The sequence below is a fragment of the Bathycoccus prasinos genome, assembly GCF_002220235.1.
Source record: "Bathycoccus prasinos genomic : Chromosome_2".
Lineage (NCBI taxonomy): Eukaryota > Viridiplantae > Chlorophyta > Mamiellophyceae > Mamiellales > Bathycoccaceae > Bathycoccus > Bathycoccus prasinos.
This window is the reverse complement of record NC_024007.1, coordinates 917338-940563: the sequence shown is the minus strand read 5'-3', so window position 1 is coordinate 940563 and position 23226 is coordinate 917338. Positions and strand designations below refer to the sequence as shown.

Sequence of the window (23226 nt, the reverse complement as noted above, 5' to 3'; positions counted from 1 at the left end):
TACTGCGTTAAAAAAATGACTACACGTGTATTTAATGAATTATAACCTTGATAGGATTTGACCGGCGTTGTGTTCGGCGTCTGATTGCTCGTTCCAATCATCCACGATGGCTCTCGCCGCAATCTCGGCTAAATCGTACGCTTCTCTCCATCTGCGTCTCCACGCTTTTTGAATCGTCATGCCTTGCGTTTGATCCGCGCGCAAACCTTCCACGAGTTTTTCTCTCGCCACGCGTTCGGACTCGCGTTCGTTGACGTTTGGCGTTTTCACTCTGTCTCTGGCTAGCTTCAACTCTAATATTCTCGAATCGCCTTCGGCGAATTTACAACAAATGAGGAAATCGGAGTGTTCAAATCCAGTGTGCGCCATTAACGCGTAGGAGCCGGTTTCCTGTCTCAATCTGTGCGTCAAATCGATGGCATCCTCCACCGCTAAGATTTTTGCTGCAGCAATCGCTTCTACGAGCGCTTTCGATGCTCGTTCTTTTTTCCTCAACGAAGCGCACAGTTTCCTCTCCACGTTTACCAGAAACGCATCCATCTTCATTTCCTGTTCCTTGGCGACGATAAACAGCTGACGAAGCTGCGGGACTTGCGATAACGGTGGCCCTCTTTCGTGCATCGCCGTCACTGCTGCGATAGGCTCGTATTTACTCCTTCTCCGTGCGCCGAAACGTTTGTTCGTTGCACTCGCCGCCGCCGCCGACGACGACGACGCTATATCCGCGGCGTTCTCTCTCGCCCCGTTGTTCTTTTCGGAAAATCCCCACGTCTCTTTCTGATCGGCAAACGCTTTCGTCTTATGGAACAAACGTTTCCGGAACTCGTGCGCGCCTTGCGCCACGGCGACTCTCCCGGTGTATAATCTCTGTCCAATCCTATCCATGTTCGTCAAATGTCTTTCGTTGTTCGTTCCCGCGCTCTTCTGTACGTAGGCGCCGGTTCTCACGTCGATCCCGTCGTGTCTATCTAACAAAGCTGAATATGGGAGTTTGACTGAATTAAACTCAATCCACGCGTTATCTAAATCATTTCCGGTTGTTTTATCTCCCATGTCGCCTACTTTAATGTTCGGAATCAACGGTCCCAACCTTTGTTTCCTCATGTTCACCAAAAACGCGTGCGGACCGTGGTTCCTCCCTCTTACGATCAACTCCGCAATCACCACCGCTCGGGTTGCCACCAACCCTTGCGAAATCCATATCTTTCTCGCGCTTTCCGACGGCGTTTGCAACGTGAACCGTTTCTCCCGTTGCGACCACGTGCACGTCGTTTGTACGATTAACCCGCTATTCACCCCCGCTAACTTTTCGGTTAACGCGAAACACCCGAGTTCACCTCGTTCTCTCATCGCTTGTAAACTCATCCTCTGCCGGTCGTTCCCGAGTTCCAAAACTGTCCCACCGAATAAGTTATACTCCACGGTGAACCGTATGCTAAACCCAGGACCTTGCTCGAACCCTTTGCGCACGAGTAATCGATGGGCGAGGAAAAACCGCTCGGGATTTCTCGTCAAATCGGTAAACTCTAATAAACCGCTTTTGACTAAAATGGAAAGTTTCTCCGCGGAATGTCGGTAATCCACCGACGGTTCTTTCAACAAAGTTTCCAATTTGTGCTCGTATAAACGCTGCCATCGCGAGTTTTGATTGTTGTTGTTGTTGAAATCGTCGTCGTCCTCAAACAGTGGAGAGGACATTACGTGTGTGTATACTTCGTTGTGTGTTGGTGTTATGTTATATAATACGAAGAGGTCAAAAGTTCCAAGAGGAGACAGTTAGAAAATGTTTAGGGTGTTGGTACAAAAAAGAGGGGGGAACAAGAAAAAAAGAGAGAGAAAACTCTTACACACCACAACTCACGTTTTAGATATCACACATCTCTCATGGGAAAGACGACGCGCTCGCCGCGTAAACTTCTCAAAAAGAAACACATCGTCTGCTCGTACCAAACGCCGAAATCGAAACTGAAATCTGCTCTGAAAAAATCCGGAAACAGTAGGTACGCGTCGCATCATCGCGTGAAAGAAGAGGAGGAGGAGAATAGAAATCGATTGATTTTTTCCCCTGCGGGTCATCCCGATGATGAGAACAAGCAGATACAGAAAACGCCGCTCGGAAACCACGTAAACTTTGCCGACGAAAAGGAGGAAAAAGAAGAAGAGGAAGAAAGGTTGAGCGAGGAAGAAGACGCGTGGAATTTTGACTTGACCACCACCACGGAGAAGAAGAATTCAAAGAAGAAGAATTTAGTCGCAAGACCACCACCCACGCCGTCCACGCCGTTTCACTTTGCGAGAGATTTTTTCGAGCGCGGGTGCGAAAGCGACGCGGAGGAACAATCGACCACCGCGAGCAGCGAATGCGGCAAGTTTCGGTTCGATTTTTTGGACGACGAAAAAGAAGAGGAGAAAAATGTTAAGGTAGAAAGAGTTGGAATGGCGATGACGCCGCGCTGCGATGACGCCAAGAGACAGACGTCAAAGTCGTATCTCGCCGGGCAACGAGACGCGTTTAAAGACGTTTTGTTGCAAGAGTCGTTGCCGTTGCAAAAGTTAGTGGAGAGACAGAAGCAGAAAGTAGAGGTGTTGACGAAGAAACAGGAGAAAATGGAAGATGAGGTGAGGGAGCAATCGATCGTGAGCGCGGTATTGATTGAGCGCACGAACGTGGAGAAAGAGCACGTGGTCAGGATGGAAGAGATGGGCGCGAAGCTTTGCGCTTCGGTGGAAAAATTGGAGAAGGAGGTGATTGTGTTGAAATCCGCGGAAAAGGAGAGAAAGGTGGCACCGAAAATGCAGAAGTTTCTGGAGAAGTGCGTCGGTTTCGGTGCCTTCTTTCTCGGCAAAGAGACGCGATCGATGTTGTTGGAAAGTCCAGTCAGCAAAAAGTTGTTCGAAGAAGAAGAAGAAGAGGAAGGCGCCGAAACGCCTACGCCGTCGACGCCGCCGAAAAGAGAGCGAACTAGCGAAGAACTCGCGACGTGCCTCGCGATGTGCGTCGCCTTAGAAGCCATCGCAAAAATTGAAGCGAGCAATATGATGCCAATCCGAGCGCCGCTTCCGATTCGACTCGGCGTGTACCTCTCGCGCGTGTACTTTTGGTCAGAATTTCTCGGCGTCGGCCATCGAGAACTCGCAAAAAGCGCTCGAAATACCGCGCAATTAATTGTCCTCGCGTCGCGTTTACCACCATTACCATCACCACCATTACCACCACCACCACCATTACCACCCGCGAATGACCTCGCGACGATACGGGTGGTTTTAGAAAAAATGGCGTTTGTTCGAGGAAAAATTTTGCGCTGCCGCTCTTAGAGTTTTTAAACAAAAAAAGTTTGAAATCACATGCTCCTCACTTTTCGAATACGAGAAACTTGCGCAGATTGAGTAACATATATAATGCATCCAAACACTCCGTTCCTCCCGCACGCCGTATCTTTACCGCATCCATTCCGTTCCTCCTCCATCGATATGGGTGGTGTTGGCGGTGTTCAACGACGCGAAGAAGAAGAGAACGCGAACAACGCCTTTTTTCTCTTTTCGCCTCCTCCTCCTCCTCCTAAGAGAAGAAGAAGAAGTTCGATGTCGTCGTCGTTTGGATCGAACTTTGCGACGACGAGTTCTTCCTCGAACCTATCGCTGATGAAGCTGACGCCTCGGACCGGGATTTGTGCGACTGCGCTCGCGAGGATGAGGTATCTCTCTTCTCTCTTTGTTTTTTTTTTCTCCGCGATTTATGCCTCAAACGAGGAGACGTTTTATTGAAAAATTCCTCCTCTACAAAAACAGGACATCCGATCCGACGCCGAACACGCGACGCGCGGTCGCGAAGATTCACGCTTTGCAGAAAGCGAAAGGAAAGCAGGAGAAGAAGACAAAGATGAAGACTACGAGTACTACCGCTGCTACGACGACAAATACGAAAAATACCAACAAGAAGAAGAAGAAGGACGAAAGCGCTTTAGCGAAAGTTATCGCGAACAAGGAGGACTCCCCTTCGAACGAGGTGATTGTGGAAACCATCGAAAGTGCGACGTTTGGAGAGTTAAGAACGTGTTTCCCGCTCGTGTTTGATGGTAAGCTAACGAGTTCGAATAATAAGGAGTGGTTGAAAGCAGTGTTTAAGAGAAAGATGGTGACAGATAAAACGTATGAATTCGTACCGAGAACGAGATATTCGAGTAAGAACCGTTTGAATAAGAAGAAAAAGACAGAAGGAGAAGGAGAAGAACAAGAACAAGAAGCGACGAACGCGAGTACCGAGAACACGTTTTCTCGGTACCCGAAAGAGTGTGCCCAGAAGACGCCGTTAACGCCACTCGAAGACGAGAATCGAGAAGAAGAAGAATTGAAGAAAGAAGTCGTCTTTTCCATCGAAGTCGCTCGACTCGAAGAACAACCACGAGGAAACGAAAATGTAAACGAAACAATCGCAACGGACGCGAACACAACCGCAAACGACAAACATAAGATGAGAGAATTATCGTCGTTTTTCACCAAGACGTTTTCCGCTGTTTCGCCGCTATTGGGAACCCGATTATAGTACAAGCGTACCCGCGCGCAACACTTTAAATGAAAAGAGAGACGCAGAAATAAACATACACAAGTACAAAAAGAGAGAGATAAAAAACACACACATAAAAAACGCATGTAATAACAGCTAATAGATAGACAAACACTACGTTCAAACGCAATCAAGATTACAACTTTCGAATGCACATTTTCCTCTCGTTCGTCGACGCCTTCAAACTTTATGTTTTAAAATTACCTAATGTGTTGCTCGCAATCGCAACTCTCTTTTTTATATTCCTCCCTCTCACGCCGTCGTCCACAAAACTATTTATTTATATATATATGAAACTCTCACTTTTCGTTGATATTTAGCAGCAAGAGCTCTTCGCATTCACCGGTCTCCCCTCCCCCGGCCTAATCGTCGCTCCTCGACTCGCGCCGCTCGCCGCTTGCGGTTGACTCGCCATCCTCGTTTTAATCTCATTCGCCATTGTCACAAACGCCTGTTCAACATTTGTCGCGTTCTTCGCCGACGTCTCCATGAAGGGAATCCCAATCTCATCCGCGAACGCCTTCGCGGTCGCGTAATCCACCACTTTCTTACTCGTCAAATCTGATTTGTTCCCGACCAAAAGTTTGTTCACGTTTTCATTCGCGTACCTATCGATTTCGCTCAACCACGTCTTCACGTTGTTAAAACTTTCCTGATCCGTCACATCGTACACCACGATAATCCCGTGCGCGCCGCGATAATACGAGCTCGTAATCGTTCGAAACCGTTCTTGCCCGGCGGTATCCCAGATTTGTAATTTTATCGTTTTCCCTTCGAGTTCAACCGTCCTGATTTTAAAGTCCACGCCGATGGTGCTGATGTACGACTCTTGGTACGTGTCGTCCGCGAAACGGAAGAGGAGGCAGGATTTACCGACGCCGGAATCGCCAATCAGCTATTCGTGCACACAAATTTCAAAAGAGTGAGAGTGAGAGGGAACATCGTTTCGTCAGTTTCTTCGTCTAAAAAAACATTAGAGAGAGAGAGAGAGAGAAAGAGAGATTTTAAGAGCGGATCTCATTAAAGAAAAACTCTTCTCTCTTTAAAAGAAGTTAATAAAGAAGAAGAAGAAGAGAAGAAACAAAAAAGCTTTGTTAAAGCTTTAGACGCACCAAGAGCTTGAACAAGTAATCGCTGTTGTTGTTGTTGAGAGAGAGAGAGAGAGAGATTTGTCAGTGCATTCGTTTCGTGTCTCGGGGGGAGAAGAGAGACACCAATTCTTTCTCAGTGAGAAGATCGCCGCGCGACTCGAAGAAGAACACCAACGAGAGACACCAACGAAAACACCAAAACCAACGAAAAGAAGCCACCAAAGAAAAGACTTCGACAACACCACCGACGCCGCGCTTCTTTCGCTTCTTTCGCTCGAGAGAGATCTAAAAACGTACTATTCTGGATTCATACTTATACGCGTGTGTCTTGTGTCTGTTTTTATTCTTTTACGAGTAAAGTGAAGAGACAGAGGCACCTTTTCCCCTCTTTTTTCACGAGTTGAATAACGACAAAGAGACAAACAAAGGGGTCAACCTTTTTCGCACAATTAATTTCCGTCTCTCTTTTTTGCAATGGCTTTTTTTGTGAAAAACGCAAAAGAAACTCAAAGAGAGTAACCACCATCATCATCATCATCATAATCATCAACGAGAACGCGCGATGACGACGACGACGAAAAAAGAAGAAGAGTTTGAGGAGAAGAAAGGAGAAGAAGAAGAGGAGGAAGGCAGAAAGGAGAGAAGTGTATCGAAGGTGAAAAAAACGGAGCTGTACTCGTCTTTAGACGCGACGACGATTGAGATTTTTTTTACCGAGGAGGACGTCGCGATGGAAAAGGAGGAGGTGTCGCACAGGTTCATCTTCGATTCCGAAGGATCACGCGATCCAGTCGGAATTGAAATTAAAGCAGGGCGCGAAGAAGAGAAGTTTACGTTTGATTTGCGAAAGCACCACCCGGTTCGAACGGATCCGGAATTCGTCCGCGTGAGATGTGGGAAGAAGAAGATTGAAGTCAAACTGATGAAAAAGAAGAATCAGAAGAGAGAAGAAGAAGAAAAGGAGCGACGGTTGTCGTCGAGCGTTTCGGAAGAGAAGCACAAAATTGGGAACGAAACGCGGAACACGACGAGTTCAACCACTCCAACGACGAGTTTAGACGGAGTTGGTGATGAGGGAAAAACGACGTCGCTTGATAAACCGCCGGCGGATAAATGGACGCGGTTGGAATTTTTAGGGGAGATGGAAGAGGAGTTGGAAACGTTGGACGGCGAGGACGGGTTGAACAAAATGTTTCAGGATTTGTATAAGGACGCGGACGACGATCAGAGGCGTGCGATGATGAAGAGTTTCGTAGAATCGAACGGGACCGTGTTGAGCACGGATTGGACGGACGTTGGGAAGAAGTTTGTCGAGCCGCAAGCTCCGTAAAAAAAAGAAAGTTTTGTAAGCAATAAGAACTTAGACGTAGCGCGACATAGGATAGCAGCGGCAAAATTGTAATGCGCACAGAAAAAGAAGTATACCATAATGCACCGCAAAAGGGTGTAACAAGAAACTCTACGATTAAAAGCACACGGTATCTAACATCGCCCCGAGCTGCTGCGTGATGTTCTTCGCCATCAAATCGCTCGCGTTTTCCGACAACCTCTTCTTCGCGTCCGTTCTCCCCGCAGCTTTAACGACCAACTCCCTCTTCGTCAACTCCGCTTCTTCTTGCACCGCTTTCTGATACTTATCCGCTAAATCTCGCATCTCTCCAACCACCTTCTCGTTCCCTTTCCTATTCTCGGTAAAATTCCTAACTTTCAAACCGTCGCTCCATCTCGGCTTGTCCAAATTCAACAACATCTTCTCCTCTAATTCATTCTTTCTATAGCCAATATTGATGGAATAGTAGTGCCTATTCAACCCGTGAATCAACGCCGCGATTGAAGGTTTATTTAAATGTCCTAAATTCGACGTCGTTTGCCTCGGCTCTTGCCCTAACATGATCGTCTGCGGATTAATCAATCGAAACGCGTCGATGACCACCTTCCCTTTCACCGACTGAATCGGATCGATAACGACAGCCACTAACCTCGGATTTAACTGCTCAAAACTTTGCTGCGTGTTGATATCGACGCCAGAAAGCCAACACCCGAATCCAGGGTGCGAGTGGTACCAACCAACGACCATTTCTTCCCTGCCCGTTTGTTTCAACATGTCCAACATTTTCGTCTGAAACACCGGGTCCACGGCTTCAACGGAAACGCCGGTACCAGATTGCGGCATCGCGAACACGTCGACGACTTTAACCGTGTAATCGTCCACGAATTGTCCAAGCATGAGACCCATGACTTCCATTGGAACTCCCGCGCGACCTGTTTTGTGAATGGTTGTGTGTTGTTTGCGAGAAAGAGAGAAAACATTAAAGTCAGAAAGCGCAATCATCGTCACGGAAACGACGCGACGGAAACGAATCTTTGAAATAGTAAACGCACCGTGTTTCAACATCTTCAACAAAGCGAGCGAACTGATTTGCACTTGCTCCGCGGTGTCCACCTGCGGCGTGTCCGGTGGGGGGCCGGTTTGCGGCGCTTGGCCCATTCCCATCCGCATCAAGTTATTCATTGTGTTGTGTGATCTGATGTCGTTTCAACGAGCTTTTGAGAAAAATTTTTGTGACGAATCAAAAAAAGGAGAAAGAAGTGTGATTTTCGCATTGTTTTTCGTATGACAAAACCTCTCTCTCTCTCTCTCTCTCTCTCTCTCTCTCTCTCTCTCTCTCTCTCTCTCTCTCGCTTGGTTCCCTCATTCCTAAGAACAAGACTCTTATTCTGTTCGTATGTATTATTAAAAAGTCGGGAGTTTTCTGTTTCGATAAATCGAGTGGAGCTCGCACGGCTCGACTCTCCAAAACACGCGCTCGCGAGCCGGGAGCACGACGAGCTCGAGAACGCAACCCGGGGTGAGCTCGAATAGAGGTTTCCCGGTAGTATCGTCAATGATGAAAACGTGGTGCACGTCTGAAAGACGATCTGTGGTAGACGGAGCGCGTTTGAGAAGAGCGTTAGCTGGACGCATGAGCTCCATGGCTTCTCGCAAGGAGGAGTTCAGGAAGGCGGCGCGGAGATTCGGTTTGCCGAGGTTGTTTGACACGATGAATTTTTTGAGCTTTTGTTCTTTCTCTTCGTCCGTCAAGGTCGTGGTGGTCGTCGTGTCTGATTCGTATTGAGGAGCGCCAATGGCAGACGGTACCGCGCTTTGTTGCTGGATGTGCACGGTTCTGATTTTGCGCATGAAATCGACGATTGTGAGATCGAGGTTCTCGTCAAACTCCTCCATGAAATACGCGAAATCGTTCGCCGCGACTGAGTCGACCAGCATACCAGTTTTATCGTCAACAATTGCGACACAGTTTGCATTTTGTCTCGTCAAACCTGCAAAAACATCGATAGCTTTTGTAAAACTCGGTAAAGCGAGAAGGTCCTCTTTCTTTCTTTCGATATAGTCCGCAAACGCTTCTGAGACGGTTATTTTCTTGAACGGATCCTCGTCTTCGTCCTTTTCCAAATAACAATCGAGCAGAAACTCTATGACATCCGTTTGCGATATGACAGCGTCGATTGTCATCGCTTCATCTTTAGTGAGAGTGTCATAGTGTAACGAATATACCGCGACGCGATGGACTCTTTGAAATCGTTTTCCATGCGTCGTCGGTTTGATCCCACAAATCTCCTCGCCGTGGGTGCGTACATCGATGCGCTGCAGAAATCCACCTCGAACGATTTCAAGAAGCGTCGTCTTTCTCGAACCACGATATACGAATCTCGCATCGTCGTCGGGATGGGAATCTCTCCGACACTCTCGCACTGTTTCGTTCAACAACTCAATCATCCTTTGCAAAACTTCCCGGCGAGTCAAATGCGAAACGAGCGCTTTCTCGAAAAACAACACCATGAAGTCTCGAACGTCTTGAAACCCGATAAACAACGCGCTGCTACTGTTCACCACAGGCGCGGATGATATCCCATATCTTCTCAACACGGACAACGCTTGTTTCACCGTCATCGTTTCTTCCAACGTCACTACGTTTTCAATCTTCTTAATCGAATCTGGATGCAAAACAGTCACACCTTCCCCCCTATTGCGCGGTGGCGAACCCGGTGGATGCGGTGGATTCAACTCGAAATACTTCTCTATGTCTATCGACAACAAATGCTTTCTCGCGCTCGCAAAGTGTTCGACCAGCTTCGGCGCTTTCGACTCTTGTTCTTGTTCTTCATCTCTGATATTTTTTTCCTTCTTCTTCGTCTGTGTATCTTCCTCCTCTTCTTCGCCTTCGCGAATTTGGGAGTCAACTGATGATTTGCCCATGATGATGTTCGAGATGATCAGACGGAAACCTTGCGCTCGCTCTCAAAGAAGAAAGTATGATGCGTTTGTTTCCGTGGTTTCGATGAGCGCGCGCGCACGAATAATGAAGGAGAAGAGGAACAAATACTTTTTTTAGAGATCAAAAAAGACATGTGACATGCGATACAACACATACTCTCGTTTACAACAACACTTATATCTTATTAAAATATAGCCGCACTTTGCGCGCACAACCCTTGCGCTAATTTCGCCGCCTCTTTCGCCTCGTCTCGCTCTCGTTTCAAAAGCGCGATCAGTTCGTTCTTCAACTCTAACTGACGTTGTAAACCGTCGATGGTGCTGTCTTGTTGTTGGATTTCCCTGTTTTGCTCCTGAATCGCTTCCTCTCTTTCCAACTGTTGCTCTTCGAGTCGTTCGAGCTCTTCGATCCGTTCCCGAGTGGTCTTTTTCTTTATCTTTACTGGCTTCTCCGGTGGCGGTGGTGGTGGCACTCTCTCCTCCTCCTCCGCGACGACCATCGCGGTTGATGATTCTCCTCTGTCTCCTCCTCCGTCCGAAGGTGGTCGTTCAGCGTCAAAGTCTGCGGCAAACGCTATCTTGTTCTTTGTTGCATTCATCCCCAACAGCATCGTCGTTACGCTGCTCAGCATCACGCTCCGTCTTCTTCTGCTTCGATACTCGTAATGAGTAGTACGCGTACCGAGTATTTCATCATCATCATCATCATCATCCTCGCGTCGTCTTTCTCGCCCGCTCGTCCCCGCGATTGCATCTCTCTCTAGGTCGTTGTTTTCTTTGCAACGACGAACAACAATACTACCACCGCGCAATTCTGCTCCTCCTCCTCCTCCTCCTCCTCGCGATAGAATTTCTCCTCCCACGTGCTGTTGGTAATAAAAACACCGCTTACGTCGTGATACTGGTGTCAGTCTCGCGCTGGTGACGAACGAGAACGAAGTTACACTGCTCATCGGGTGTTTGTCTCTTTGTGCGGGAAAAAAAGAGAAAGATCTCACTTCTTCACATTTTGTACGCTCGCGTATAAATAGACACACAATAGACGAACAATAGACACGCGCAAAACCCATCCGGATATAATTCTCAAAGCAACGAGAAGGGTACAATGCAAAGACGTCCGATCGACCCGAACCGGGAGTCTTTCGCGCACCACCAACAACACCAACATCAAGGAGGAGGAAGTCCTCCTTCAGCGCATCCAATCTCTCCCCCGAATATGAATAACGATGCGTATTATCACAACAACCACCACAACCAAGCATCGGCGTACCTCTCCCCGCAACACAACTATAACTTACTCGACGACGACGAGAACGAGAAGAAGAAACGATCTAGGGGATTTATTAAAGGAACGATGATGGGAGGAAATTTCATCAGAAACGCTGGGACGGTTTTGTCGAGGCACTTTAAATCGACATCGACGCAATCGATGAAAACACCACAACATGAAGGACAACAACAACGAGTGAATCCGTTCGCGGTGATTTTCTTCCTCTTATTTGCGTTTTCGTATTTTCGATGGTCGCAGGTTTCGAAAAAGTTCGACCTGTTTAAATCGAACGCGGACGGGAGCATGAGGCGGTTCAAAGAACTCTCCGGGAGTCGAGAGAGACGGTGTTTGGAAACGTTAGAAGATCGCGAGAGGGAAATGGGAGAGTTGCGCGCGACGGTGCATAGCAAAGAGAAGGACACCGAGGACGCCACGCATAAGTTCAACGCGTGCGAGTTGAAGTTATCGGGACATCACGAGGAGAAGAAGTTGAGCGGGAACGAAAAGTCACAGTTGAAGGAACAGTTGGAGAGTTTGAGGCACGAAAAAGAAAATTTGGTCATCGAGATGAACAAGTGGAAAGACGAGGCTGAGAGCGCGAAGGATGAACTCGCGACGTTGAAGAAACATCACGAGTTGGAGAAGCACGACGCGAGCGTGAAGCACGAGGCGGATTTGGGCGTCATGGACGAAGGGTATAACGCGGTTATCGATAGCGACGGGGTGTTGCACGAACACACGGACGAGGAATACGAGGAGCTAAAGAGAGCGTTCGAAGCGGTTTCGAAGAAGCATAACTTGGAGCACAAGGAATTCTATTACGAAAGCTCGGACCCGAACAATCATCATCACGAAGAACCTGTTGTAGGAGGTGATCCGGAACACCGCGAACCACTCGAACCACATCCGGGAGTAGACGGACACAACAACGTTCACCACGTTGAACACGTGTCATCGACGGAAGAAATCCCGAATCACAGAAAGAGTGGTAGCCATAGCAATAGTCACGAAGGCGGAGGAGAGGACGATGAAGATATTCGACCTCTGTGGGAACGTTACGCCGACGTCGCGGAGGAAACACTCAAGACGTCGTGATATTAAAAATTACAATACAATTAGCAATACGCACGCGATTAATACAATACACAAACTGAAAAGCTTCTAAGTTAAATCAATAATTCCATCGCGTCCGTTATCGTCGTCGTCGTCAAACAAGCTCTTCTTTTTCAAAATTAACAGCAGCCCGTAATGGTCGCTCGGTAATACATCGACTTTGATTTTCTTTTGTTCACCTTTTTCTATGTACGGCTTCTCATACGTTTGTCCGTTCACCTCTGGATTTGTACCCACCATTTGAATCGATTGCAATTCGAAGTTTTTCAACTTTGCGAACGCTCGATCGAACCGCGCGTACAAGTTTCCACGCAACATCGTGTTCCTTTTTGCGTCGTAGCTGTACCCGTCTGACTCCGGTCGAAGTTTCAACCACGCGTCTTCCCACGGCTGTTCAATCGGACACAATCCATCCTTTGAGTCGTTCCAATTCATATCACCTATAAAAATAACATCCTCAAACCTGCCTCCTAAATGTTCTAAACTTTGTTTCAACTGTTGCTCCCGTTTTTCCGCCATTAACTGAGGGTTTTCCATGATCCAAGATTCCAGATGCGACGTTGCCACGCATAACCGAGGAAAACCCAAATCGTACGCGTATTGTAAGTTCCTCCCCATAATTGACGACGCGAACGTCGATTTATGCGCTTTCCACGAGCCTTGTGCGAAGCCTCCCAGTTCTGTGCTCGTTTCGCACTTCTCGTCGTCTCTCGCGATGTTCCCGTCCTTCTCGATTCTCGTCTTCCTCACCGTCTCTTTCTTCTTCACCATCACGACGCAAAAATACCCGCACTGCAACTCCATCTCGCTCGGTTGCGCGCATAAACTGTACTTCTCAAACCACGCTTGCCCTTGCAAAACAAAAAGAATCGGCAGCGTCACCTCTTGCAAACATAACACGTCCGGATCGCAACTTTCTATCACTCGTCCTAAATACTCCGTCCTCGCCATCTGCGCCGCTTGGTTATCGAACCAAATGTTATACGAGAGAATCCTTACTTCCTCCTCGTTGTTCGCCGTGCGATCGGGAATGGCAGGTTCTTCCGTCCACTTCCGTCCTCTCGTTGGCATCTCGACCGTTTTCGTCTCGATTTTCGGTAGTAGTCTCGTCGTCGTCACAGAAGCTTTCGTCGTCTTCTGTTTCCTTTCCAACTGTTTCGCTCGTTCTAAAACTCTCTCCACCTCGTCGCTGTGACTGTTGTTCACCGCCTGCTTTTTATTGTTTCGATCACTCTTCGCGATCGAGCTCAACCGACCGACGTTTGCCCACGCGCTTGTGTTTCTCGTCGTCGTCGTCGTCGTCGCTTTGGCGACGAGCGACGACGCCACTTTCGCGTTTTTAGACATCATCGTCGTCGAACTCGAACTCGTCAAAGTCGCTCGTTCAATCGGCGGCCGACGCTGGTTTCGTTCCCTGTGTAACTGCGCGAGCAAAGAGTTGTTGTTGCTGTTTTCCTCCACCACTCTTCCCCGCTCTTCCTTCTCTTCTTTCTCTTCTTTCTCGTCGTCGTCGTGATCTCTTTTCCGTTTGTGCTGATGGTGTTCAGGAGTTGACATGTTCAGTTGTGACGATTTTAGGGGAATCTGGCATTTTTACGTATCTTTCGTGTACAATCTAATCTAATCGGAATCATTCGCGAACGCCTCAGTCTTCCTCCTCCTCCTCTTCAGACGAAGACTCGTCTTCGCTTTCGCTTTCGCTTTCTTCTTCTTCTTCTCCTTCTGAAGTGCTGCTACCGTCTAACAATCGCCTCTCTCCTCTTTCCTCCTCGTCGTAAAACGCGTCTAAACACCTTTCGTCTTCCTCGGTCCAAAACCGAGGCCACCACCAGAAAAACAGTAATCCGCACGAATTTCTTCCCTTACCGTCTCTGATGCACGCTTCTGTGAATCCAGACCAGCGGCCTCGGGTGATTGCTAAGGCGAGCGCGTACCCGACGGAGCAATACACGGCGACGAGAACGAGAAACATTTGAAAAAATTTTCGACCTTGCCCGCCGGGCGCGAACGCAGCTGGTGGCATCGGCGGTGCAAACGGTGCAGGCGGCGACGGTGGACTGTTCGGTAAACCTGGTGGTACCGGTGGTCTCGGCGGAGCCGCTATTTCGGCTTCAAAATCTACGCTCACTAAAACAGAGCTCCCCGAACACGGCTTCACGTTGTTCTGACACTTCAACGTCGCCGTCGCTTCGCTAAACACCTCTCGGTCGTTTCTATTCGAAGGCGCGTCAAACGGGCCGCATTTTTTCGCCGTCTCTTCCACGAGACAATCTTTGCTCGTAAAACTATCGCTCGCGTCTGGCGTTTGTAACGTTATCGAAGTCTTCGTCACGTCGCATCCGACTCGCGAACACGAAGGTTGAATCGTCATCGAATAGTGCACCACAGAGTGCCCTTTCACGTTTGTCATGTTAAACGCACTTCTTTGAAGCGCTTCTGAATCGTTGTTGTTCTCGTTCAAAATATCCGTGAGACCGCGGAGTAACGAAAACCGTTTCGGACCGTTCGTTTTCGGTGCGATCGCGGACCACGTGCACTGCCATTCCGCGCGACACGTTCTGATAGTGGTGGTGGTTACGACATCTTCCCCGTCGTTCGGGCAACGAATCGTCGGCACGCACGAGGACACGAAGAACGACTTTAACGACGACGTTTGTAGGACGAACAACAACAAAAACAAGAGAGGAGGAGGACAAAAAGGAGCTCCTTCGCGTCGTCTTTGGTCGCGATGGTGTCGACGGAGTCTTAAACTCGATTCTCTTCGTCTTTTCATCTCTCGGGAAGAATGCGTCATTTGTATGAAGGGAATTGAATGCGCAGTCGTTCGATGTCCGTCTCTGTATCTCTTCCACCGTCGACGACGACGACGAGAGCGACGACGACGACGAGGAGAAGAATGAGTCGCAGCAGCTTTAACAGCGCGCCTTCGTCTTTCTCGCGAGGAGGAGGGAAGAAAAGGTGTTTGCGGAGGAGGACTGTTGTTGCGAGTGTAGAGGATAATACGAATAACGGTGATGAATCATCACTCGTCAACACCGCGCATGCAATCACCTCGAGCACTCCGTACGCGTTACTCGAAGGTGTGGTCGTGCTCGCGATACTCGCGTTACTCGATTGCGGATGGTCCGGGGACTGGTCCAGAATAGGCGCGGTGACGCAGGAAAACGAAGCGCAAGCGAGATGGCTTTGTGTGAATGTCGTTTTCCCCGCGCACTGTGTGACCGCTTTGGTCACGTATTCGGTCGAGGATTCGGAGGAAGACAAAGTGAAAAACGGATTCAAATCGTTTCTCGTCGGCGGGTTGACGATGATTAAAGCTCTCGCGGAACGCGAGAAAAGAAAAGCGTCGGAGCGATGAAAATGTAGTTACTAGAGTAGGCGGTCAAACGAGACGCATGTGAAATGTTTTGTTTTCTCTCTCTCTCTCTCTCTCTCTCCGCGTCTGTTCTCTGAGTAGTCTCGTTTTGTCATCATCGATCGGCGATTAAAACAAGCCTCTCACATACAGAGTCGCCGAGAAGTGTTTGTTGCTTTCTCGAAGCTTTGATGCGCTCTCGGAGCTCGGAGGAGGATGTATTCGCGCGGTTCCGTGTAAAGGTACGCGAGAAAAGCCGTCGCGGCGTAACGGTAGTATGAAGGAATAAAAAGAGCCGACGATGCTTTTCTCCAAGAACACGAGCGACAAAAGCAATGCTGAAGCACGTAGTACTATCTAGCGAAACGTAGATAGAAAGTATAAAGTAGACAAAATTTGTTTTTATGTATGTATTACGTGTGTACCGAATGCTTCACTTTTCAATCAGTCCGTGATGGAGCAACAGCAACAGCAACAACAACAACAACAGGAGTATCATCCACCACCTGCAACAACGACGACGATGGAACCGAAGCAACCGGCGATTGTTCGCCCTCCTTTAACCGCCGAGGAGGAGGAGTTTCACCAAGCGCAAGTCGTCCGGCCGTACGTCCAGCGGCAACACCAACAACATCATCATCAATCACATCCGCAACACGTTCCCCAAACGTTCGCAACCCCATCCGCTGCTTTGGCGACGCAACAGATGCACCAACAACAACGCATTCAACAAAATCAACAACAACAACAAAATCACAACGCGCCGACAAACGGCCCACAAACGTTACCCCCACCACGAACCGGACACCCGGACTTGAACCACGACCACAAAGACATCTCCACGGAATTGATTCAAAAATACTTGGACGAAAATCAAAATCTGATCTTGGCTATTCTGGAGAACCAAAACGTCGGGAGGCTGGCGGAGTGCGCGAGGTATCAAAATCGTCTGCAACAGAATTTGATGTACCTGGCGAGCATAGCGGACGAGTGATTGTGATGAGAGTAGGATGTTAGATGTAGCTTTGTTTTTTGTGATTTGTTATATATATAACACACGCTTTTGTACCATCATCGAAACCGAAGAATGTAAAGAAGAAGAAGAAAACGAGGGAAGTTGTTTTAGGAGGCGAAGTCGTCGATGACGTTTGCGTCGACTTTGATGACTCTCTTTTATTCTCTTGTATTGATCTATTTGCGGTGTACTTTATTATTGATTACTACAAGTTCGGTGCCCCGTTGTGCATGAGCAACTCCATGATATCTAACCCTCTCTCTCCCGCTAAACGTTTAATGCCGGTTAACACCGTAACTAAATCTTCGTCGTTCATCAACTCGATTTTACCTAACAACCTTCCAGTGCCTAAACTTGTGCTCAATTCGACAAAATTTCTAATGTAAAAGTATACGAACGCGGCCATTATGGTTTGGACGTCCATTCGGTCGACGAAACCGCCGTGACCAGGGATGGTGTGGCCGAAATCGTCGATTTTGAACGCGCGCTTAAACCCAGACGCGAAGAAGCCTCCAAAGGGTGCGACTATGGAGGCAAAAAGAGCCAAAAATCCAGCGTGGACGTCGAACCAGGTGAGAACTAAGTAGTCTCGATTGTACGCGAACCTCAATATGAGCCTCAAGAACATTTTCATTCCAAAAGGGACCATCGGGACGTCGTCGATGTTAAACTTCATCGGTATGAACGGGTGTTTCAACTGACACACGGCTTCTCGCGAGAAGTATTTATCAAACTTGGTGATCAAACCGAACTTCTCGCTCGTTTTCCAAATCGTTTTACGCATAGGTGGACACGTTAGAAACTTGAATTTCCCGAGAAACGTGGATAAAATCGGTGCCATGACGACGGTGCAAAACATGGCGCCGATAAAGCCCTCCCAAGTTTTCTTCGGCGAAAGCGCGATGAGCGGCGTTCGACCAAACGCTTTTCCACAGACGTACGCCATCACGTCGTTCACGACCACCAACAGAAACGGGAACAAGAACCATATGATGCCTTCAAATATGTTCGAAATAGTCGCCGAGGATTGCAAAAAGATTATAGCAATCGTAATGTGCGTCCACGCGAACTGCGAGAATTGGTACTTGAATAATCCTTTTCTCAACAACAAAACGAAAGCGACGAAGCCGCCCATGTATAACGAATAACTGATGAACGAGTGATGCAACATCACCCAGGTAACTACTTTCGCAAACGTGGTCGTCTCGTCCATGAAAAAGTGTCCTTTCTCTGCCAACGAGGTCAAGTAAAAATGCCTTCCCATCCTCCCGTATAACGTAAACGCCGCACAAAAATAAAAGTACCACTTTTGTAATCGAAAACGTATCCCGGCGGATTCCAACTTTGCCTTCTCCTGCGACTCGCTCAAATCGAACAGCTCTTTCGTCATCAACGTCTGCACCGCAAAAATCATCACCATCGTCGACATGGCCCCGTGGAACAAAACGATCAACCCGCCGGCACCTAAAATCAACCCCGACGCGGTGCGCGCGCGAAACGAACTCCACTTGTTCGATATATTTCGGGCGAGCTTCTTCGCGGGGCCGTTCGGAGAGCCGCCTTGCGTCGTCGTCTCCGCGCCGGCGGCATCGTCTCCTCCTCCTCCTCCTCGCGCCACCGTGGTGCGCACTTGAGGCACGACTTTCCGGAAGTTTACTCCAACGCCTCCGCCTACTCTTTCCGCGGCAAAATCCCACGCATCTTCCTCTTCCTCGTCGCGCGACTTTTAAGATTTTTGTGAGAGAAGAGAGAGAGAGAGAGAATCAGTCACAACGCATAAAAAAGCACATCGAGAGACACCAATGTATATCATCATTCGCGCGCGAAGAAGAACACGACGCTTTGTTCGCGCGCACCGCCGCCAAATCATCGTCGTCGTCGTCGTTCTCTTCATCGCAAAAACGAAACGAAGTGAATTTTGCCTTCAAAGCCGGTTCGATCGATGCGCGATGATGAGAACAAGAAGAAGAAGAACAACACACTTTGAGAGAAAAGAAAAGTTCGGTAAAATGGTTCGTTTTTCCCGAAGATGATGATTAGAGAGAGAGAAAAAAAGAGAGAGAGAGAAGAGTAAACACAGAAACGCGCTTCTCGCGTACCATGGATCGGGACCGGGTCACCCGGTACCCTCTGCGTCTCGCGATCGTTTGCATTTTCCGAATGTTCGTCTTCGTCGCGCGTCCCTTCGCGTATATCTGTAAAAGGAGTGTGATGTGTGTACAAGGAGCAGAAAAGAGTGAATTTTGTAGAGCGTTTTCAGAGCGGAGTTTTCCTTAAAACGCAGATACAAAAAAGGGAGAACTCTGCACTCTTTCGAATACTATTACTACTACTACTATAGTAATACTAATAATGCACGGGGACGTGTTGTCCGCGCGCTCCGTGAACGGGGCGACGATTGTGCACGTGGAATCAGTGGACGGGGTACGTACGATGTCCGGCGGGAGGATTCTATCGAACTCGAGCAACTCAAAGTCGAAGTTCAAACGAGAGAGACACGATGGGACGATGGATATCGGTGATGTCGCGGATGATGAAGACGAAGAAGAAGACAAAGAACGAAAGGCGAAACGCCGAGTCGGGGAAATAGCGACTGGGATGGCGAAAATGCGACTGATGCTGACGAAAGGTGGTGATGAGAGTTTCGGGTTCACCGAAGGGAGGAGGAACAACAACAACGCGGGTGGTGGTGGTGGTCTCAACCTCCCGAACGACGCGAACGAGGAGAAAACCGTCGGTAAAGGAAATACGAAGATGATGGTAAAAATTCGCGCGGACATGTCCAAATACGCGAACGAAGACGAAGTTTGGGACGAGATCGATCGTGCGATTCGAGACGTGCACGAAAGAGACGAGGAGAGTCTCTGGGCGTGTTCCGTGGTTCGGTTACAAACAGACGTTTTGAACTGCGTATCGTTGGATAAACTGTTTCGTTTGTCCTCGAGGCCGATGGCGAGCGCGAGAGCGAGGCGGTTAATCGCGTTACACGTGAGCGGGTGCAGAGATAAAGCGATTGGGTTTGGCAGAGATTTAGCATCCTCGATGGCGAATCTACCGATGCTGAGAGAGTTCTCAGCGGTCGGGACAAACTTGGGGAAAGCTTTCATCACGCGGTTCGCGCACGTGACGCATACTTTGAAGCATTTAGAAGTTTTGAAGTTATCGGCGAATAAAGTGGCGGAAGATATCGACGCGTGCGAGGCTCTGATGAATGCCATCGAGAACTTGCAAAGCGTGAAAGTTTTAGACTTGTCGCAAAACTATTTAGGCGAAAGAGGCGTGCGAGCCGTGTGCGAAGGTATGGTGAAAAGGAGGCGGAGAGCAATTGACCAATTCGGGAAGCGTCCGGAAGGTTTGAAAATTTTGAATGTGTCGCACGATAGTATTGGAAATAATGGGGCGTTGGCATTAGCAAACATGTTTCGAGCGTTCCCAGACGAGGTTTCAGAGAAGTTAGACGTCTCTTTCAACGGTATTTTCGAACAAGGAGCGACGGCGCTCGCCGAGGCCATGTGTTCGCAATCTTCCGGCATGCGCTCGTTGCGCTCGTTTCGAAGAGAGTTGGATTTTCGGTGTAATTCGGTTGCTTTTGAAGGTGCGTGTGCGCTCACAAAGTGTCTCGATGGTACCAGAAGTTTGAATCTTTCCAACAACGGCATCAAAGATGCTGGTTTGAAGATTTTAGCGAGACACTTAAAGACGAATTTCACGGTGACGCACTTTGACGCGAGAGGGAATGATATCACCAGCGACGGCGCGTTTTACCTCGCCGATTGTCTCTCGGAAAATTCAACGCTGTTGGATATCTCTCTCGATTCCAACCGGTTGGACGATCGTGCAGCGGTTGATTTAGCAGAAAATCTCTCTTCAAATCTCGCGACGAGACTGTCGATTTTAGATTTGGCGAGGAACGATATCGAAGACGAAGGAGGGATGCGATTGGCGAATTTCTTAGCCACCAACGTGAGCATCGCTCGCTTGAGTTTATCCTCAAATCGTTTATCGGCGAAGGGAGCGCGAGCGTGCGAAGACATCGCCGGTTTACGTATAGACGTAAACTGGCAAAAATAGAGTGACTTTTTATAATTTTATACGTAGTGGAAATTAGAAGTAGATTAGAAGCAGCAAACGTAGACGAAGACGAAGACGATCGCGCGGCGAGAGCACAAAAATATGTTGTATATAAGACTACCGTGTACATTAACGCAAGCAACAAAGCATCTTGGAATACTTCTAAACTCGAAAACACCACGTGAAGACACTTTTATAGACCACTTTCGCCGCCTTTCTCGTCACTCGATGCTGCATCGCCGCCGTCGCGCTACAGACGTTGCGAACAAACGTCAACCGTTTCCAATGTTTCTCGAACGACTCATTTGCGACATTGTCTTCCTGGCTCCCTCTCTTCAACGCCTCGTTAAACGCCTCGAAAAATTCTCTCTCTGTCGTGACGATCTCATCGTCTTCTTCCTCTCGTCGCGTGATCTTCGCGTACGCGCTCGTCAACACGTGCACCACCGCCACTTCCAACGCTTCCTCCTCCTCCTCTTGTTCTTGTTCTTCTTCTTTCAACACGTTTACCCAATCGTCCAACAAATCCTCCTCGCTCTCTGATTTCCCTTCCTCTTCTTTCTTCGCTTCGTATTCTCTTTCCGATTTCCTTCTGCTTATTATTTTACCGCTCACCGCCTGCGTCGTAAACGCGCGATACGTTCGTTCGCTCGAAAACGCGTCCAAAACGACTCCGAGCGTCTCTCGCTCTCTTTCTCGCTTTTTCTTCCTCTTTCGTCGTTTCTTTTTCCGCGTCGAAATGGAACAGAGTTTCGCGCGGAACAGAGCTAAAGCGCGAGACGCGAGCGAGGCGATCGTTTGCTTTGTTTTCGCGCGCGTGAGCGGTGGCATGACGATGAAAACAAACGCGCGTTCTGTTTTGTATTTTCGTTTCGAGTATCTTTTTAGTTTGCTGCGGATATTACTTTTAAATATTATTCGTTTACAACTTTGTGTGATGATCATTAATTTTATTACTAATACTTTCTCCTCCCTACGTCGTCGTCTGAATCGTCGTTCCTCTTTGCTGCGTTTTACTACTTATCCATGTACTCTCTCACGGCATCGAAGACTTCGTTTTCGACTAAATTCAGCTGCTCGTTTTGGGCAACGTCGTTTTCGTTTTCGCGGCTTTTCGCCGCCAACGCTTGCAACTTTTTGTTTCTATTTTCCTCCCACAAGGACAAACCAGAGACGTATAAGATGGTAAATCCGTACACGCTGGCGACGCGGTAATCGAGAGGAATGACGCCGTAGACGACAAAGTTGAGTGGTACCCAAAAAACGATGTTGGAGATGTACAAATCTCCCCAATCGCGTTTGAGTTCGGCTTTGATTTCCTCTTTCGATTCGCTCCGCAACAACGCCATGATGACTATGAAACCACACGCCCAAACTGGGTTATACACGAGCGCGTCAAAAACCACCTTCTTCGTCAACACCACGTGTTCCGGGTTGCTAAAAAACCACTCGATTACATTCGATTTGGTCAACTCTATATTCTCCGAAGCGAAGCCTTGCGCGGAAGCCATGGCGTACGCCGCGTTGGCCAAGTCGCCGGTTAACTCGTCGTCGTACGTCGTCGATGCCGTCAACGCGGAGATGGAAACCGCGTCGGCGGAAAAACTCGATCCGCTCGGACTCGGTATCACCTTATCCACCAAGGTGTACCATAAGTACGACGTCAAACCATCGAAACTTCCAAAGGTCACGTACCGTCCTCGTCTCCTGTCGTCTCTCGTGTACGTTTCCTCGCCTTCTTCTTCCGCCTTCGTCTCGCTCACCCGTTGCGCGAGCTCGTCGGAGATCCAATAACACGCCGCTCCTACGCCCATGTCCCGCGCGAGCTCGAATCCAAAATCCACCGACGCAGAAGCCCGGAAAACTCCTCTGGCATTTCTTCTTCGCACTCTTTTTTTTCCAATTCGAAAATGTCCTTTTGCCATTTTAAAAGTAGAAGAAGACAAAGCGCTTTGCGATTTCGTCGTCGTCATCTTCATCGTCTCAATCGTCGTCAATTCAAACGGGGTCGTCATCAGTCTCTGAATGCTGTTTGAAACTTCTCTCCTCCTCCGCGCGAAAGCGCGAGAAAGGGGGAGGTCAAGTGCTCTCTTCTTTTCCTTCTGAGGACTGAAAGAAAGGAAGGTTTTTGAAAATCTTCTCTTCTTCTTTCATGAAACCCTAAATGTAGGGTTTAGAGTTTTTCTCTCGCTCTCTCTCCTCCCTCCTTCCTCCTCACAAAAAACAAATTCATTCGAAGACTCTCCCTCACGTGCACGAGCGGACGACGAGAAGATTACGTTTTATTAGATATTAATCGCATTTCTCCATCATGCAAATCTTCGTGTACGTTTATGTGTCGTTTTTTTTACGTTTCAAACGTCGCGTCTCGGTGTTGTTTTGCGTTCGGGACGTTTGTCTTCTTTCTGCGCGTAAATCCTCTCTCCCTTTTTTGGGGCTTTTGATGGTGATGATGATGATGATGATGAGAA

The 23226-nt window shown here is 48.4% G+C and overlaps 17 protein-coding genes across 17 annotated transcripts; 7 read left to right on the top strand and 10 right to left on the bottom strand.

Annotated features, from left to right (window-relative positions):
- Positions 1-39: 39 nt before the first annotated feature.
- Bathy02g05180 (predicted protein) lies at positions 40-1698 on the bottom strand (the record flags this gene model as incomplete). Its single annotated transcript, XM_007514870.1, has 1 exon — positions 40-1698. One exon carries the CDS (start codon positions 1696-1698, stop codon positions 40-42), a length of 1659 nt encoding a protein of 552 aa, XP_007514932.1.
- A 186-nt stretch (positions 1699-1884) lies between these two features.
- Positions 1885-3315, top strand: Bathy02g05170 (unknown protein; the record flags this gene model as incomplete). Its single annotated transcript, XM_007514679.1, has 1 exon — positions 1885-3315. The coding sequence occupies one exon, from the start codon at positions 1885-1887 to the stop codon at positions 3313-3315; it is 1431 nt and encodes a 476-aa protein (XP_007514741.1).
- Positions 3316-3736: 421 nt separating this feature from the next.
- On the top strand, positions 3737-4543 carry Bathy02g05160 (unknown protein; the record flags this gene model as incomplete). The annotated part of the gene is made up of 1 exon (XM_007514419.1): positions 3737-4543. One exon carries the CDS (start codon positions 3737-3739, stop codon positions 4541-4543), a length of 807 nt encoding a protein of 268 aa, XP_007514481.1.
- Positions 4544-4880: 337 nt separating this feature from the next.
- Positions 4881-5966, bottom strand: Bathy02g05150 (predicted protein; the record flags this gene model as incomplete). The annotated part of the gene is made up of 3 exons (XM_007515017.1): positions 4881-5459; positions 5677-5698; positions 5953-5966. 3 exons carry the CDS (start codon positions 5964-5966, stop codon positions 4881-4883), a joined length of 615 nt encoding a protein of 204 aa, XP_007515079.1.
- Positions 5967-6217: 251 nt separating this feature from the next.
- On the top strand, positions 6218-6985 carry Bathy02g05140 (SGT1; the record flags this gene model as incomplete). Its single annotated transcript, XM_007514413.1, has 1 exon — positions 6218-6985. The coding sequence occupies one exon, from the start codon at positions 6218-6220 to the stop codon at positions 6983-6985; it is 768 nt and encodes a 255-aa protein (XP_007514475.1).
- A 135-nt stretch (positions 6986-7120) lies between these two features.
- On the bottom strand, positions 7121-8167 carry Bathy02g05130 (predicted protein; the record flags this gene model as incomplete). The annotated part of the gene is made up of 1 exon (XM_007514459.1): positions 7121-8167. One exon carries the CDS (start codon positions 8165-8167, stop codon positions 7121-7123), a length of 1047 nt encoding a protein of 348 aa, XP_007514521.1.
- A 222-nt stretch (positions 8168-8389) lies between these two features.
- Bathy02g05120 (predicted protein) lies at positions 8390-9913 on the bottom strand (the record flags this gene model as incomplete). Its single annotated transcript, XM_007514794.1, has 1 exon — positions 8390-9913. The coding sequence occupies one exon, from the start codon at positions 9911-9913 to the stop codon at positions 8390-8392; it is 1524 nt and encodes a 507-aa protein (XP_007514856.1).
- Positions 9914-10116: 203 nt separating this feature from the next.
- Positions 10117-10884, bottom strand: Bathy02g05110 (unknown protein; the record flags this gene model as incomplete). Its single annotated transcript, XM_007514774.1, has 1 exon — positions 10117-10884. One exon carries the CDS (start codon positions 10882-10884, stop codon positions 10117-10119), a length of 768 nt encoding a protein of 255 aa, XP_007514836.1.
- Positions 10885-11147: 263 nt separating this feature from the next.
- On the top strand, positions 11148-12296 carry Bathy02g05100 (unknown protein; the record flags this gene model as incomplete). Its single annotated transcript, XM_007514506.1, has 1 exon — positions 11148-12296. The coding sequence occupies one exon, from the start codon at positions 11148-11150 to the stop codon at positions 12294-12296; it is 1149 nt and encodes a 382-aa protein (XP_007514568.1).
- A 66-nt stretch (positions 12297-12362) lies between these two features.
- Bathy02g05090 (predicted protein) lies at positions 12363-13871 on the bottom strand (the record flags this gene model as incomplete). The annotated part of the gene is made up of 1 exon (XM_007514496.1): positions 12363-13871. One exon carries the CDS (start codon positions 13869-13871, stop codon positions 12363-12365), a length of 1509 nt encoding a protein of 502 aa, XP_007514558.1.
- Positions 13872-13959: 88 nt separating this feature from the next.
- Bathy02g05080 (predicted protein) lies at positions 13960-15108 on the bottom strand (the record flags this gene model as incomplete). The annotated part of the gene is made up of 1 exon (XM_007514534.1): positions 13960-15108. One exon carries the CDS (start codon positions 15106-15108, stop codon positions 13960-13962), a length of 1149 nt encoding a protein of 382 aa, XP_007514596.1.
- Positions 15109-15210: 102 nt separating this feature from the next.
- On the top strand, positions 15211-15672 carry Bathy02g05070 (unknown protein; the record flags this gene model as incomplete). The annotated part of the gene is made up of 1 exon (XM_007514832.1): positions 15211-15672. The coding sequence occupies one exon, from the start codon at positions 15211-15213 to the stop codon at positions 15670-15672; it is 462 nt and encodes a 153-aa protein (XP_007514894.1).
- Positions 15673-16123: 451 nt separating this feature from the next.
- On the top strand, positions 16124-16663 carry Bathy02g05060 (predicted protein; the record flags this gene model as incomplete). Its single annotated transcript, XM_007514560.1, has 1 exon — positions 16124-16663. The coding sequence occupies one exon, from the start codon at positions 16124-16126 to the stop codon at positions 16661-16663; it is 540 nt and encodes a 179-aa protein (XP_007514622.1).
- A 226-nt stretch (positions 16664-16889) lies between these two features.
- Bathy02g05050 (phosphatidate cytidylyltransferase) lies at positions 16890-18113 on the bottom strand (the record flags this gene model as incomplete). The annotated part of the gene is made up of 1 exon (XM_007514956.1): positions 16890-18113. The coding sequence occupies one exon, from the start codon at positions 18111-18113 to the stop codon at positions 16890-16892; it is 1224 nt and encodes a 407-aa protein (XP_007515018.1).
- Positions 18114-19036: 923 nt separating this feature from the next.
- Positions 19037-20755, top strand: Bathy02g05040 (predicted protein; the record flags this gene model as incomplete). The annotated part of the gene is made up of 1 exon (XM_007514997.1): positions 19037-20755. The coding sequence occupies one exon, from the start codon at positions 19037-19039 to the stop codon at positions 20753-20755; it is 1719 nt and encodes a 572-aa protein (XP_007515059.1).
- A 162-nt stretch (positions 20756-20917) lies between these two features.
- On the bottom strand, positions 20918-21700 carry Bathy02g05030 (unknown protein; the record flags this gene model as incomplete). Its single annotated transcript, XM_007514724.1, has 1 exon — positions 20918-21700. One exon carries the CDS (start codon positions 21698-21700, stop codon positions 20918-20920), a length of 783 nt encoding a protein of 260 aa, XP_007514786.1.
- A 71-nt stretch (positions 21701-21771) lies between these two features.
- Bathy02g05020 (predicted protein) lies at positions 21772-22728 on the bottom strand (the record flags this gene model as incomplete). The annotated part of the gene is made up of 1 exon (XM_007514882.1): positions 21772-22728. The coding sequence occupies one exon, from the start codon at positions 22726-22728 to the stop codon at positions 21772-21774; it is 957 nt and encodes a 318-aa protein (XP_007514944.1).
- Between the last annotated feature and the right edge of the window lie 498 nt (positions 22729-23226).